Source organism: Antechinus flavipes, chromosome 3 (assembly GCF_016432865.1).
Source record: "Antechinus flavipes isolate AdamAnt ecotype Samford, QLD, Australia chromosome 3, AdamAnt_v2, whole genome shotgun sequence".
Classification (NCBI taxonomy): Eukaryota; Metazoa; Chordata; class Mammalia; order Dasyuromorphia; family Dasyuridae; genus Antechinus; species Antechinus flavipes.
The window spans coordinates 165,480,183-165,498,453 of NC_067400.1; the positions used below are offsets into that span (position 1 = coordinate 165,480,183).

The 18,271-nt window shown below is 33.6% G+C and overlaps 1 protein-coding gene across 1 annotated transcript in view; it reads left to right on the forward strand.

Annotated features, from left to right (window-relative positions):
* MYO16 (myosin XVI) overlaps positions 1-18,271 on the forward strand; it is a 722,870-nt gene that overhangs the window by 177,644 nt on the left and 526,955 nt on the right. Inside the window, exon 6 of the mRNA XM_051984178.1 lies at positions 7,666-7,790. Within this exon, the coding sequence (XP_051840138.1) occupies positions 7,666-7,790 (125 nt within the window). The remainder of the gene's footprint in view (positions 1-7,665; positions 7,791-18,271) is intronic.

Consider the following 18,271-nt stretch of genomic DNA (forward strand, 5'->3'; position numbering starts at 1 on the left):
CAGACCAGGGGTGGGGGTGATCTCTGTGGCTAGAGAAGCTATAGGAACCACTCTGCTATAGGCTAACTGCTCTGCCTTGACTACAAAGCAGTAAACTGGCAGGGAAATTAAAGCCTGGAACAGCGAGTACTCTAAGAAACACCAGAACCGAGATCTGGCTGTAAACCCTCGAACCCGGAAGTGACTCAAGCAGACTTTACCACAGCCCTGCAGCCACATCCTGCAGTTCAGGGCTTTTGTGGGGGCAGTTACTAATCTGCACGGCAGGGGGGCACAGCCTGGGCAGCCTCTGATCCGCAGAGTCGGGTGCTCGCTCGGCCTGGGGCCTCCCCAGCTGACTGCTCTTCTGGGCAGACACTTCAGGTCCCTGCAAATCCATTCACTGCTCAGCTGCTAATATCCATAACCCCAGGGCAGGCTTTGGCTTGGGAAGTGAAACTCTCACTGCTCAGTGTCTAGCCCCAGGGCAGTCGTTATCTCACACAGCAGGGGTTCTTTGAAGGTCACTTTCCCAGCTCAGCCCTGCAGGCCTGAGTTACTTTTGGGTGGGGAACTCTTTCCCAGAGCACTCCAGTATCTCGCTGTTTTTTGTAGCCGGTTAGCAGGACAGCTACCGATCCATATACCTTTCACTGCTCTGCACAGGAAGGTGGTAACCTCCTGGCCCTGAAGGCAGACCTTAATAGCTTTAACAAAATGAGTAAAAAAAAAAAATCAAAAGAACAATCGATAGTTTCTATACTGAAAAAGAACAGCTTTTCAACCCTGAAGAGACTAATAGCAGACAGTCTCCAGACAATTGTTGGTCTCCAATACAAAAGGCTCTCCTAAAAGAGACTATTAAAAACCTTAAAAGAGAGCTAGAAGAGAAATGGGAAAGGAAAGAAAAGCTATGCAAGAGAGTACAGAAAAGGCACATAACTCACTAAAAAAAAATTTGATAAAGTGGAAAATGAAAACAACTTCCTGAAATGTGAATTGGAAAAGGTAAAAAAAACTCCCAAGAAGTGCAGGGAAACAGAATTTGCGAATTGGAAAAAGAAAATAACTCATTAAAAAAAATTAGTGAAATGGAAAAAAATTCCATAGAGCAAAACAACTCAATTGGACATATACAAAAAGAAGTAAAAAAAGCTAATGAAGAAAATAACTCACTAAAAATCAGAACTGAACAAATAGAAATGACTGATTCATTGAGACATCAAGAATCAGTCAAGCAAAACCAAAAGAATGAAAGATTGGAAAAAAATGTCAAATATTTACTTGGAAAAACAACAGACCTGGAAAATAGATCTAGAAGAGATAACTTGAGGATCATCGTACTACCAGAAAATTATGATGAAAAAAAGAGCCTAGATACTATTTTACAGGAAATCATCAAAGAGAACTGCTAGAAGTAATAGAACCGGAAGGGAAAATAGGCGTTGAAAGAATTCATCAAACACCTTCTGAAAAAGACCCTAAAATAAAGATTCCGAGGAATATTGTGGCCAAACTTCAGAATTTTCAGACTGAAGAAAAACAGCCAAGAAAAAACAGTTCAAATACCGAGATGCCACAATAAGGGTCACGCAAGATCTGGCTGCTTCAACATTAAAGGATCGAAGGGCCTGGAATCAGATATTCCAAAAGGCAAAAGAACTTGGAATGCAGCCAAGAATAAACTACCCAGCTAAGCTGAATATTTTTTTCCATGGAAGAAGATGGACATTTAATGAAATAGAGGAATTCCATCTGTTTCTAAGGAAAAAACCAGACTTAAACAAAAAATTTGATCTCCAACAACAGGAATCAAGAGAAGTAGAAAAAAGTAAAAGGAACTCTTGAGAACTGTATTTCTGTTGTGGATATACATAAAAACCATATGTATAATTTGATTTTACTGATATAACATAAAAAAGGGAAGTAGAAATGGAAAGGGGATAGTATCAGAAAAAGGGAAGAAGAGAGATAAAAAGAGGGAAACTACATGCGACAATGAGGCAAAGGAAACCTATCATATATGAGGGAACTTAGAGAGGGGAAGGAACATTGTGTGAATCTTACTTTCATCAGAGTTGGCTCAAAGAGGAAACAATTGACATATTTGTTTTACAGAGATCCTTCTCTCACTTCATTAAAAATTGAGAGAGGAAAAGGGAGAAGGAAAAAGAGTAATAAGGAAAGGGTACAAGAAAGGGGAAGGGATTCAAAGGGAGGAGTGATACTAAAGAGGGAGAGCTGTGTGATGTTAGTAGGACCAATAAGTTTAATACTAGGGAAAAAGGGAAGGAGGGCAAGAAAAAGAAAAGTATAATCTGGGGATATTAGGATGGCAGGAAATACAGAATTGATTATTTTAACTGTAAATGTGAATGGAATGAACTCTCCCATAAAGAGGAGGCAAATTACAGACTGGATCAAAAGTCAGAACCCTACAATCTGTTGTTTACAGGAAACACATTTAAAATAGGGAGATACATACAGAGTAAAGGTAAAAGGCTGGAGCAGAATCTATTATGCTTCAGGTGAAGTCAAAAAAGCAGGGGTAGCCATCCTTATCTCAGATCAAGCAAAAGCAAAGATTGATCTAATTAAAAGAGATAAGGAAGGAAACTATATCTTGCTTAAGGGTACTATAGACAATGAAGCAATATCAGTATTAAACATATATGCATCAAGTAGTATAGCATCTAATTTTCTTAAAGAGAAGTTAAGAGAGTTGTGAGAAGAAATAGACAGCAAAACTATAATAGTGGGAGATTTCAATCTTGCACTCTCAGATTTAGATAAATCAAATCACAAAACAAATAGGAAAGAAATTAAAGAGGTAAATAGAATATTAGAAAAATTAGGTATGACAGATCTCTGGAGAAAACTGAATGGTGACAGAAAGGAGTATACTTTCTTCTCAGCAGTTCATGGAACCTACACAAAAATTGACCATATATTAGGACATAAAGACCTCAAAATTAAATGCAGGAAGGCAGAAATAGTAAATGCTTTCTTTTCAGACCACAATGCAATAAAAACTACATTCAACAAAAAGTTAGGTGTAAATAGACCAAAAAGTAATTGGAAACTAAATAATCTCATCTTAAAGAATGATTGGGTGAAACAGCAAATTATAGACACAATTAATAATTTCACTCAAGATAATGACAATGATGAGACATCATATCAAAATTTATGGGGTGCAGCCAAAGCAGTAATAAGGGGAAATTTTATATCCTTAGAGGCTTACTTGAATAAAATAGAAAAAGAGAAGATCAATGAATTGGGCCTGCAACTTAAAAAGTTAGAAAAAGACCAAATTAAAAACCCCCAATCAATTACTAAACTTGAAATTCTAAAATTAAAAGGAGAAATTAATAATATAGAAAGTAAAAAAAAAAAAAAAACTATTGAACTAATAAATAAAACTAAGAGTTGGTTTTATGAAAAAAACCAATAAAATTGATAAACCTTTGGTAAATCTGATTAGAAAAAGGAGAGAGGGAAATCAAATTAGTAGTCTTAAAAATGAAAAAGGAGAACTTTCTACTGATGAAGAGGAAATTAAAGAAATAATAAGGGGTTGTTTTGCCCAACTTTATGCAAATAAATTTGATAACCTAAGTGAAATGGATGACTATCTCCAAAAATATAGGCTTCCCAGATTATCAGAGGAGGAAGTAAATTGCTTAAATAGTCCTATTTCAGAAAAAGAAATAGAACAAGCTATTAATCAACTCCCTAAAAAAAAAATCCCTGGGACCAGATGGATTTACATGTGAATTCTACCAAACATTCAAAGAAAAATTAGCCCCAATGCTTTATAAACTATTTGAAAAAATAGGGAATGAAGGAGTCCTATCAAATTCCTTTTATGACACAGACATGGTACTGATACCTAAACCAGGTAGGTTGAAAACAGAGAAAGAAAATTATAGACCAATCTCCCTAATGAATATTGATGCTAAAATCTTAAATAAGATATTAGCAAAAAGACTACAGAAAATCATTCCCAGGATAATACACCACGATCAAGTAGGATTTATACCAGGAATGCAGGGCTGGTTCAATATTAGGGAAACTATCCGTATAATTGGCCATATTAATAATCAAATTAACAAAAACCATATGATCATCTTTAAATAGATGCAGAAAAAGCATCTGATAAAATCCAACATCCATTCCTATTAAAAACTCTTGAGAGTATAGGAATAAATGGACTTTTCCTTAAAATAATCAGTAGCATCTATTTAAAACCAGCAGTAAGCATCATATGTAATGGGGACAAACTGCAACCATTCCCAATAAGATCAGGAGTGAAACAAGGTTGCCCACTATCTCCGTTACTATTTAATATTGTATTAGAAATGCTAGCTTTGGCAATAAAAGTTGAGAAAGAGATTAAAGGAATAAGAATAGGCAATGAGGAAACCAAATTATCACTCTTTGCTGATGATATGATTTTATACTTAGAGAACCCCAGAGACTCTACTAAAAAGTTATTAGAAACAATCCACACCTTCAGCAAAGTTGCAGGATACAAAATAAACCCACATAAGTCATCAGCATTCTTATATATCACTAACAAAACCCAACAGTTAGAGTTACAAAAAGAAATTCCATTTAAAGTAACTACTGATTGTATAAAATATTTAGGAATCTATCTGCCAAGGGAAAATCAGAAACTTTATGAGTAAAACACAAAACACTTTCCACACAAATTAAGTCTGATCTAACCAACTGGAAAAATATTAAATGTTCTTGGATTGGGCGAGCAAATATAATAAAGATGACAATACTACCTAAATTAATCTATTTATTTAGTGCTGTACCAATCAGACTCCCAAAAAACTACTTTGATGAACTAGAAAAATAACAACAAAGTACATATGGAAAAACAAAAGGTCAAGAATTTCAAGGGAGTTAATGAAAAAAAAAAATCAAATGAAGGTGGCCTAGCTGTACCAGATCCAAAATTATATTATAAAGCAGCAGTTACTAAAACCATCTGGTATTGGCTAAGAAATAGACTAGTTGATCAATGGAATAGGTTAGGTTCAAAGGACAAAACAACCAATTATTTTAATAATATAGTGTTTGACAAACCCAAAGACCCCATTTTCTGGGATAAGAATGCATTATTTGACAAAAATTGCTGGGAAAATTGGAAATTAGTATGGCAGAAACTAGGCATTGAACCACACTTAACACCATACACCAAGATAAGGTCAAAATGGGTTCATGATCTAGGCACAAAGAATGAGATTATAAATAAATTGGAAGAGCATAGGATAGTTTACCTCTTAGACCTGTGGAAGAGGGAGGAATTTATGATCAAAGAAAAACTAGAGATCACTATTGACCACAAAATAGAAAATTTTGATTATATCAAATTGAAAAGTTTTTGTACAAACAAAACTAATGCAGACAAGATTAGAAGGGAAACAATAAACTGGGAAAACATTTTTACAATCAAAGGTTCTGATAAAGACCTCATTTCCAAAATATATAGAGAATTGACTCTAATTTATAAAAAATTAAACCATTCTCCAATTGATAAATGGTCAAAGGATATGAACAGACAATTCTCAGATGAAGAAATTGAAACTATTTATAGACATATGAAAATATGCTCCAAATCATTATTAATCAGAGAAATGCAAATTAAGACAACTCTGAGATACCACTACACACCTGTCAGATTGGCTAGAATGACAGGGAAAGATAATGGGGAATGTTGGAGGGGATGTGGGAAAACAGGGACACTGATACATTGTTGGTGGAATTGTGAACACATCCAGCCATTCTGGAGAGCAATTTGGAACTATGCTCAAAAAGTTATCAAACTGTGCACACCCTTTGATCCAGCAGTATTTCTACTAGGCTTATACCCCAAAGAAATACTAAAGAAGGGAAAGGGACCTGTATGTGCCAAAATGTTTGCGGCGGCCCTGTTTGTAGTGGCTATAAGCTGGAAAATGAATGGATGCCCATCAATTGGAGAATGGTTGAGTAAATTGTGGTATATGAACATTATGGAATATTACTGTTCTGTAAGGAATGACCAGCGGGATGAATACAGAGAAGACTGGCGAGACTTACATGAATTGATGCTAAGTGAAATGAGCAGAACCAGGAGATCATTATAGTGTTTGAGGATGTATTCTGATGGACGTGGATCTCTTCAATAAAGAGAGCTAATTCAGTTTCAATTGATCAAAGATGGACAGAAGCAGCTATACCCAAAGAAAGAACACTGGGAAATGAATATAAACTGCTTGCATTTTTGTTTTTCTTCTCGGGTTATTTATACCTTCTGAATTCAGTTCTCCCTGTGCAACAAGAAAACTGTTCGGTTCTGCACACATATATTGTATCTAGGATATACTGTAATCTATTCAACATGTAAAGGACTGCTTGCCATCTGGGGGAGGGGGTGGAGGGAGAGAGGGAAAAAATTGGAACAGAAGTGAATGCAAGGGATAATGCTGTAAAAAATTACCCTGGCATGGGTTTTATCAATAAAAAGTTATTTTAAAAAAATAAAAAATAAAAGAGACTATATCCAAAAAGTGAAATTCAAATACCCATGCATGCATTTTATTGTTTCATCACTTCCTTTCTCTCTATTGCTAAAAGAAAAAGAGTTTAGAATACCTTCAGTGTGGTATATACATCTTTTTTTTTTTTAAATAAAAGCTTCTCATGATTACTTGAATAGAGCTTTTCCTTTATATGTAAATTTGATGAATGATTTTTCTGTCATTCTCTCTTGCATCCTGCATGTTCACTATGTAGTTGTATATATTCTAAACAAGAATGGGATTTTAATAGTTTATTTATGTCTTTGATAAACATTATCTTTTATAAGCTTGTAGGAACAGATATTGTAACTTTATACTATGTTCTATATAGGTGTTTTAATGAAATTATTTTGTTATTCAATTTTTACTATCAATTTAAAATAGGAACACATATAGATATAGAACATATGTGTGTATGTATATTTAGAGAGACACACAGACAGATACAGAGAGATGGAGAGAGAGAGAGACAGAGCAACAAAGAGATATATAGAGAAAGAGGTACAAAGAGAGAGAGAGAGAGAGAGAGACAGAGAGAGACAGAGAGACAGAGAGAGAAAGAGAGAGAGACAGAGGGTCAGAGAAAGAGAGAGAGAGAAAGAAAGTATAGGACCTATAGGCTTCTCCTGGGTGAGAAAACTCTCCCAAAAATGCAGTTCAAAAGTTTATAGTCTTAGAGAATTGTCTGATTCACTAAAACACTGGGCATCTATGCAGTGTTACACAACCTGTAAGAGGTAGAAATTGAACACAGGTCCTCTTCTTTTTAAGGACGACTATTCATGAATTATCTTACCTAATAAATATAAAATAAAATCAACGAGTATTTTTTAAGCCTACTATATATAACAATGTACTAAGTGTTGAAAAAGACTACAAAGATGACAGTCTACTTGGGGAACTTTAACACATTTAACAATATTTTGAATAGCTATAGTCAAAGAGAGTAACTATGACAATAGTAGAAATGGTAGAAAGCAGTAGCTATTTAATTTATGCCTAAATATACATATTTTTTTGGTAACTAGTGGTCTGAGAAGTTTATTTTTTTTCCCTGGAGTTTGAAAGATCTTTTTTTCCCCCTTTTCTCTCATTTTCTTTTAAACAGGGGTGGATCTGACTTCACTTCGGCAGATAAAACTTCAGAGACCAATGAGTATGTTGAATGATATAAAACAACTCTTATCATCAGGAGGAAATGTAAATGAGAAAAATGATGAAGGTGTTACCCTTGTAAGTTGAAATATTTCACTCAGGTATATTTAAGAACAATTGAATTTAACAGTTATTAATCAGATATGTAGTACACCCAACACTTGGTTAGGCACTGTCAAAAATATAGTCTCTCTCTTCAAGAAACGCATGGCTAATAAAATGTATAAGATAAGCAAACATTTTAGAATCTTACAAGATATAATAATAGAGAATCAAAGGAGAAGTTTAGAGAAACTATTATAAAAAGTAGAAATGGTAAAGAAAAATTTCACAATGAAAAACTACAGAATATGCTTCATTGGAAAAGTAGTATCTGCATTGGATCTTAAACTAAGAAAAATTTCAACATGAGAAAAAGTATTCCTGGTTGAGATGGACTATATAGTACATGGAACTGGAATAATGCAAGACAAGATCATGGAAAAGCTTATATAAATATAGTTAGTTAGAATATGAATATGTGAAAAGCAGGGTGAAATAAAAATATATAATTAGGTTGGGTTTACAGTGGGCCTAAAGTGTCAGTGAAGTAAGTTTGATTTTTATCCTACAGTAAAAAGAAGCTATTGAAAGTTTTTGCTTAGGAGTGTGGTATGATCAGACCTGTGCAAAATGATTACCAAAGAATTAATAAATTATGTTAGTTAATAATATTAAAGCTTTTTCTGTTCTGAATAGTATGATATTTGTAGGGTCAATGCCAGGAATATAGCTCATGGGAAAACAAATGTTGATTGTCGGTTTTATTCTTTTGATTTTGACTTGTAAATACTTCAGAATATTTCATTCTTATTCAAGCCAGCCCCTTATGTCAATGACTGATCGTTTGTTTTCAAAGTTTTAAATTTCTTTCAGCATTTACAATTTTTCTCTGTTCCTGGTTCAGTAAGCTGAGAAGCAGTGGGAAATCAATACTCAGTTTTTATTGAATGTTATAGCATAAAATTTTATGTCCAATTTTGTGCATAGTAAGAAATATTTCCCTTGTTTATCTTAAAAGAGATTATACTCTAAAGTGCCATATTATTTAACAGAAGAATTCCTTTCAGAATAGTATAGTGTAAATGATAAGAAATTGGGATCTCATTTTGGGGCTTGCCATTGAAACTTCCTATATGTGTTGTCTCCCCCTAGTGGAAAGTGAGCTATTTGAGAGCCAGAATTTTCTTGGTTTTCTAGTAGGGTTTTATCCCTACTACTTACTATGTAAAATACTTGGTGTACAATAAGGGCTTAATAAATATTGTTCCATTTGCTTATTAAATCTTTTGAAACTTCCTATATATGTTGTCTCCCCCTAGTGGAAAGTGAGCTATTTGAGAGCCAGAATTTTCTTGGTTTTCTATTTTTATGACTACTACTTACAAAGTAAAGTACTTGGTGTACAATAAGAGCTTAATAAATATTGTTCCATTTGTTTATTAAATCATTTAATAGTGACTTCACTTTTTTTAGGGAAATGTCTTGAGTCATGGCTTTTAGTGGTTTGTAGTTTTTAGATTTCTAAGACATGATACTTTCTGACTTCATATACTTTGTAGTAGAACTATAAAGATTGACTTATTCATTCAACAGATTATAATCCAATGTGATGTATGGCCTTTGTTATAGAGTCTCCAAGGAACTTCACAAAATTATAGAAGAGAATATAATGTCTCTCCCAAACATGGTGTAGAGTCAGGTGTAATTCCATATTATAAAATGTCTAGTAAGATTTCTTACAGTTTTCCTTTAGACACTGTGGTGTAGGACTTTTGGTGCCTACTTGGACAGTCAGGATATTAGGAAGTGCTTTTCATGTTATACTTTTTCAAGGTATTAGTACAATATTGAGGCATATATGGCTAGATAATGTTATATCCCCATTATCCCTCTCTTTTTCATCAATGGTTACTGGTAAAAGGTGAGACTTAGAAGTACACAACAGAATTATAAAACAAAGAGACAGTGTGGCAGGGACTGATTATATTGAATTTATCAAATTGAACATATTTCAAAATTCAGAATTAGAAGTGATTTAAAGTTAGAACTGAATAACATTTGAGTTACACAAAGCTATAGCATGGTAGAAATGAATTGTCAATGATTTACTACCTGAACTGTCTTATGATTTTATGTTATTTGTAAAATGAGAGTATTGAACTAGATGGAATCTTAGTTTGATTCCCTGGATTTTTGTTATGTTTATTTTATTATTTCCTCCAAAATAAAATTTGAGTTTTATACATAAAACATATGTGTATAATATATTGTACATATAATAGTTATATAATAATATGATAATTATGTACATATTTACATGATACTTATTAGGTATTAGATCAAAGATTTTCTTTAAAGGTTGGAACCAAAGAGACCAAGACTTGGGACTTGAAATTCAAATATATTCTTGACATCCTTCCCTTTCTTACAAGGTTAAGAAGATAGATTCTTAATCAGACATCTTGCAAAAACAAAGACATTCTATCCCCAAATATTCTCTGGCTATATTAAACATATATAGAAGATAGATTATGCTTCATGATTTTAAGAAAAATGTAGAATAGAGATTAGGGAAATTTAATCCTAATAACCCCCAGAGTTTGAGATTATGTGTAATGCCAGAGAAACTGGGCAAGACAGAGATTAGAGACCAATTTAATAGTTTATTAAATGGAGAGATATACTGGGACCAAATGAATCTTGGTCCCAGGGCTGGACAAGACTATCATCTCAAAGAATCCAGCATTGAGCTTTAGACAACAAGACTATTTTATAGGATAAAAAGAACAATGACATAATGGGAGAGGTACTTGGATGGGGATAATCTAATGGGGGGAGGCACCTAGGATGACACAATGGAGGGAGGTACTGGAGAGGTTCCTGATATTCTAATAACATCTAAAATGGATAAACCCTTATCCTGTCGAACATTAAGAACGAATGATTACAACCTATAGATATAAAACCTTTATCTCATCAACCATATAAGAGGGAATGATTATAGCCTGGGGTTTGGGGGCAGAGCAATGGAAGTAGACCTTTATCTCATCAAACATTAAGAGGGAAAGGTTATAACCTGAGGCAGAGTAACTAAATAGGACAATTAGGGAAATTAGGTCAGGATATCAAAAGAGGACTGTGGCACAACAAAATAACCCAGTGTATTCCTGATTATTGCCAGTTATCTTGAATTTTGTCTGTCCCTTAGGGGATTCAGTGACTGTGAAGGAGAAAGAGGTTGATGACTTTGCTCACTCTGCCTCATCCAAGTCTAATTTGCATTCAAGTTAATCTGTGGTATCATTAGTCCTTGTTGAGAATGAAGGGGAAGAACATTTTAGCAAGGTAATTTTTAATACCTTCCACTACTAACAGCCTATAATTTTAGACCTACAAATATCTAAAGACTCTTTACCATTAGAAAATATCTTTAATTTATACTATATAAATCAGAATGACTTATAGTCATAAATCATTTTACATGAGAATTAATTACAAAATTATAAAGTTGAGAAAAAACTCAGGAGTCATTGATTATAGCCCATACATTAGAAGAATCTCTATTATGACATATCCACTAAGTTGTCCTCCAGCTTTTGCCCAAATACCTCCATAGAAGGGAAGCAATTCTTGTCTTGAGGCAGCCCATTCCATTTTTGGACAGTTTCTAATGGTCAAGTTGTTGGGAGGAGTATTTTGTTCCCCTTCCCCTTCCTTCCCCTTCCCCCAAAAGTCAAGCCTAAATTTGTTTCTTTGCATTTTTATGTCATTATTCTTGATTTTAACTTTTGGGACCAAACAGAACAAGTCTAATTTTTTCCCCACATGATAACCCTTTAATTTCTTGAACATGGCTATAATGATCTTCTCCTTCCCCACCCCCTATTATTTTCTTCTCCAGACCAATATGTTCAAATGGTTCAAGTGAGTCTCATATGACATGAACTCAAGTGGTGTCCACTGCTGGACACCATCTAATTTCTCAATATCTTTCTTAATATGTGGTGGTAAGAATTAAACAGATGAGATCTGATCCTGATGGTGGTCATGAGACTATCATTTCACTTCTTGAAATTTCTCTCCCTTTTTTCCCATAAGGTTTTCTAGCTACTGACTCATATTAAGTTTTCAGTCAACTGAAAGTTCTAGATAATGATCATAACTTCTTTCCCTCTGTATTTCCCAGCTCACACACACACACACACACACACACACACACACACATATATGTGTGTATATATATATATATATATATATATATATATATATATATATATATGACAGTGATTCTGTGATGTGCAAGACTTTAATTTGTTCTTACTGGATTTTATCATATTAGGTTCATTTGTAACCTGATCATAACCTCATGTTAGCTTTTGTCACCTAACTTTGAATTATCTGGAAATTTGATGAAATATTTTATATGACTTTATCCAAGTCACTGCTAAAAATCCATGTTTCCTCATATGAAAAATTAGTAAGACTCACATGAATGCAGAGAGTTGATAGACACATAATAAAGACTAATATATATATTAACTTGGAGGGAAATCTAGAAAATTAAGCCATGGTGCAGCTAGATGGCACAGTGGATAGAGCACCAGCCCTGAAGTCAGGAGGACCTGAGTTCAAATCTGGCCTTAGTACTACCTAGCTGTGTGACCCTGGGCAAATCACTTAACCCCAATTGCCTCAGTGAAAGAAAGAAAAAAAGAAAGAAAGAAAGAAAAGAAAAAAATAAAGAAAGAAAGAAAAAAAGAAAGAAAGAAAAATTGTCATTAGGATATGTAATTAACCCTAAATCATTTAACATTTATATAAAAGACTGAAAAAAAGGTTATGTTGTAGATGACATAAAATTAGTGAGATAACTAAGAAGTTATGTGACAAAGTAAATGATGCCAAAACACACACACACACACACACACACACACACACACACACAAAAGATTGTAGGAAAGACCTGGTTGTAACAAAACTAATATAAAATTTGCTTTAAAAAATCAACTACATAAATGCAACATGATGAAAACATGTTTAGAAAACTGTTCTTATAAACAAACTATCTGGAAGTTTTAATGGTCTATAAATGGTATATGTATCAACATAGTGACATGGCAGGAAAAAAAAAAGATATTTCTATCTAGTATACATTATGGCAAGTGAATGAAAAGATAATTTTACCATACTCTATTTTGATCAGAGTACATTTGAAATACTGTGTTTATTTCTGGACTTTCTATGAAAGTCATTGAGTAGTAAGAACAAGTATTCATTAAGATGGAAACAAAATTAGACATTATGCCAAGGATCAGTTGAGGTAATCGTTATCCTTGAAAATATATCTTATTTGAAAATCTGTCATGTGGAAAAGATGTTAGGCCATTCTACTTTACTCAAGAAGACAAAACTATGAGTAAAAGGTGAAAATCTTAGATATACACATTTTTACTCAATAAGAGAAAAAATTTAATAATTAAGCTGTTCAAGAATGGAAATAGATGATTTTGGAGGTAGAAAGTGTAACCATCTTAAGAGTTATTCCAGTGGAGGCTGAATGACCACTTGATAGTGATTTTATTGAATACAATTTAAGGTACAAGTTGGGTTAAATGGCTTCTGAGGTCTCTTACAATTCTGTGATTCTGTGTTTAGGAGAAAAGGAAGCATTCTAGGCCTGGAGAACAAAAAGAACTAAGTTACTGAGATGAAGCATGCTTTCAGGAATCAGAGGGCAGTCTAGTTTAACATGTGAAAAATATACTGTTGAATAATGCTTGCTAATTTTGAAAAGGTAGGTTGGTGCTAATATGCCTGGAATCTTTGAATTTTAGAAAGAAATCTTCAGCTTTTTACTGAGTAGACAATAAGGATCCACTATCAATTTTTGGAGAGAGAAGTAATATGAACAGATTTATCTGTAACAAAGGTCAATCTGATGGTATACCTAAAGAACCCCAGAGATTCTACTAAAAAACTATTAGAAATAATTCATAACTTTAGCAAAGTAGCAAGATATAAAATAAATCCCCATAAATCCTCAGCATTTTTATATATCACCAACAAAATCCAACAGCAAGAGATACAAAGAGAAATTCCATTCAAAATAACTGTCAATAGCATAAAATATTTGGGAATCTGTCTACCAAAGGAAAGTCAGGAATTATATGAGCAAAATGACAAAAAATTTCCACACAAATAAAGTCAGACTTAAATAATTGGAAAAATATTAAGTGCTCTTGGATAGGCCAAGTGAATATAATAAAGATGACAATACTCCCTAAACTAATCTATTTATTTAGTGCTATACCAATCAGACTTCCAAGAAAAATATTCTAATGATCTAGAAAAAATAACAACAAAATTCATATGGAACAATAAAAGGTCAAGAATCTCAAAGGAATTAATGAAAAAAAAAATCAAATGAAGGGGTCCTAACTGTATCTGATCTAAAACTATATTATAAAGCAGCAGTCACCAAAACCATTTGGTATTGGCTAAGAAATAGATTAGTAGATCAGTGGAATAGATTAGGTTCACAAGACAGAATAGTCAACTATAGCAATCTAGTGTTTGACAAACCCAAAGATCCTAACTTTTGGGATAAGAATTCATTATTTGATAAAAACTGCTGGGATAACTGGAAATTAGTATGGCAGAAATTAGACATGGACCCACACTAAACACCGTATACCAAGATAAGATCAAAATGGGTCCATGATCTAGGCATAAAGAATGAGATTATAAATAAACTAGAGGAACATAAGATAGTTTACCTCTCAGACTTGTGGAGGAGGAAGAAATTTGTGACCAAAGATGAACTAGAGACCATTATTGAGCACAAAATAGAAAATTTAGATTACATCAAATTAAAAAGCCTTTGTACAAACAAAACTAATGCAAGCAAGGTTAGAAGGGAAGCAACAAACTGGGAAAACATCTTCACAGTTAAAGGTTTTGATAAAGGCCTCATTTCCAAAATATATAGAGAATTGACTCTAATTGATAAGAAATCAAGCCATTCTCCAATTGATAAATGGTCAAAGGATATGAACAGACAATTTTCAGATGATGAAATTGAAACTATTACCATTCATATGAAAGAGTGTTCCAAATCACTATTGATCAGAGAAATGCAAATTAAGACAACTCTGAGATACCACTACACTCCTGTCAGATTGGCTAAGATGACAGGAAAAAATAATGATGAATGGTAGAGGGGATTGGGGAAAACTGGGACACTGATGCATTGTTGGTGGAGTTGTGAACAAATCCAACCATTCTGGAGAGCAATTTGGAATTATGCCCAAAAAGTTATCAAACTATGCATACCCTTTGATCCAGCAGTGTTACTTCTGGGCTTATATCCCAAAGAAATACTAAAGAAGGGAAAGGGACCTGTGTGTGCCAAAATGTTTGTGGCAGCCCTGTTTGTAGTGGCTAGAAACTGGAAATTGAATGGATGCCCATCAATTGGAGAATGGTTGGGTAAATTGTGGTATATGAATGTTATGGAATATTATTGTTCTATAAGAAATGACCAACAGGATGAATACAGATAGGCTTGGAGAGACTTACATGAATTGATGCTAAGTGAAATGAGCAGAACCAGGAGATCATTATGTACTTCAACAACAATACTGTATGAAGATGTATTCTGAGGGAAGTGGATTTCTTTGACAAAGAGACCTAACTCAGTTTCAATTGATAAATGATGGACAGAAGCAGCTACATCCAAAGAAAACACTGGAAAATGAATGTAAACTATTTGCATTTTTGTTTTTCTTCTTGGGTTATTTTTACCTTGTGAATCCAATTCTTCCTGTGCAACAAGAGAACTGTTCAGTTCTGCATTCATATATTGTATCTAGGATATACTGCAATATATTTAACACATATAGGACTGCTTGCCATCTAGGGGAAGGGGTGGAGGGAAGGAGGGGAAAAATCGGAACAGAAGTGAGTGCAAGGGATAATGTTGTAAAAAATTACCCTGGCATGGGTTCTGTCAATAAAAAGTTATTATTAAAAAAAAAAAAAAGAAAGAAAGAAAGAAAGAAAGAAAGGTCAATCTGGCAGCAAAATGAAACATAGTTTGAATTAAAGAGAGAGGCAAAGACCTGAAGACCAGTTGAGAGGCAATAGCAATAAATCAGGCAAGTAGTTATAAAGACTATGACTAGAGGGGTAACAGTAAAAATGTAGAAAGAGTTTGAATGCAAGAGATGGAATTTATAGACTTATTTAACTATTGCATATATTATTGGGAAATTAAAAGTTAAGTTCAGATCTCCAAATATGATACTCCTAGTAAATGCTTGTGCCAGAGGCAGAAAGGGTGACATATTCTGAATATGTAAATTTAAGGAAGGAATTTAAAGCTTACTTTTGAACAAATAAGATCCAGATAGAAATGCATACATACAGACAAATATATGTTATAAGTCTTAGAAGATGCATACCTGGAACTATAGATTTGGGAATCAAATAATTTGGAGGAGCAATTAAAATCATCAGAGTAAACCAGGTTGCCAAGGAAAATAACCTTAAGAAAGAATATATAGGCAGAACCCTGGGAGTAAAAGCCACCCTAATGAGTCAAGGAGAAGAGAGGGAGACAGTAAAAAAAAAAAAATGCAGCAGCAAAGGAACAATTAGAGAAGGAGAAAGAGACCAATGACGTCATATATCATACATACATACATCATTCAGAAGCCAAAGAAGATAGCCAATAGTGGGGAATTGACTAAAATGATGGTAATGCTTAATAATGATTTGGGGATTGGGGAACAAGCTGGATAAAGGGATATGAGATTTTTAAGTTTAATCTTCATTATTAACATTATTAACATTTTCCCCATGAATTTCTTAAGTCTAGAAAATTTTAAATAAGGTAACTCAAGTTCTGATTTGTAGCATTTCCCAGTTTCTGAAGTATGTATCTTTATGCTGAAAATTCAACAATTTAACAATCAATTCTTCAAATAAAATTTAAACTGGCTCCCACACACTCTTCATATTATTACAAGCTGCCAAAAATCATTGAATAAATTTACTGAAAAAGCCATTGGCTTTTATGATTAAAAAAAAAAAAAACAAACAAAAAACAAAAAAACTATTGCCCCCATTTGAGAAAGTAATTTCAATAAAATAAAAGTGGTTAAAGAAATAGTGTGAAACTAGAGTGTTTCGATATAATCAACAACAAGCATTTATTAATCACTTAATTCATGCCAAGGACTATAATAAGCACTGGGAATACAAAACAAAAATAAATGGAATCCCTGCCCTCAAGGAAGTTACATTCTGATGGAACAAGAGAGAACATACAAGGATTCTGAAAATCAGCAATGGAGGCTGTTTTGGAAAGGTCCTGGGAAGGAAGGATGGCTAGTCTGGGCCTTTCCTCAAAACACGGGTTCTAAAAACAACTCACAAATGGAAGAATTGAGGGCTGGGGCTGCAGATTGGAGGAGAAAACAGTTGAGTTGTAATGCCAAAATTTGGAGAGTTAAGGTATAGACAATTTTCTCAAGTAGTGTCATAATTAAAGGGAGCAAAAAAATGGTTAGAAGAATTAAGAAAGATACATTTAAGACAGGAGATATGGGCATATTTGGAAACAGCAAGAAAACAGTGGAAAAGGAGAAATTTATTTAGATATTTAGAGATTCACTTGAGATACTGGTTTGATTAGATAATATCTAGAATTCCTTACAATCCTGAGATTCTATGAAGATACATTGATTGGGAAGTGAATAAAATCTGCCACAAGATCTCAGAGAGATAATAAGGCAAAGAGATTAAAGAAACAATCAAAGGGATTAGTGGAAAGTGAAGATTTCCCCAAGGAACTACAACTGGGGTTGTCCATAATTCCAGCACTATTTCTTCTACATTTGGAATGAGTCTATTAACGCTAATCTTTTGTAGGAGGACACATCATTCATATAGGGAGTTATTCATGGAAGTTATTTATATAGAGATTCATATATTAGATCTCCTCTTACACTGATCTCATATTCTCAGGAATTGAATTTAAATTAGTCTTGGAGGAAGATCAACATGGTAAGCAATACATGGTTTTGTTCAGTAATATTTTATTTTTGTTGAACTCATTAGAGGTTTTCTTGGCAAAGACACTGGAAAGTTTTGCCATTTCCTTCTCCAGCTCATTTTATAGACGAGAAACTGAGGCTAGTAAGTGTTTGAAGCCATATTTGAACTCAGGAAGATGAATCTGACTCCAGGTCCAGCATTCTATTCAATGTACCATTTAGGTACTCCACATACATAGCTAGTTACTTGGTTAGATACCTAAGAAAGTTCTTTGTACATTTTCAAGCAGTATGCAAATGGGAGCTGTTATTGCTGAGTTAATACTATTATCAAACTAGGAAGAAGAGATTTTATCATTTATGACATTTTCTTTTCAACTCATATACATATAGAGTAAACATTTTTTTAAATAGCTTTATTATTTTTTTCTAGAGCAGAATATTTTGCAATTCTTTAGT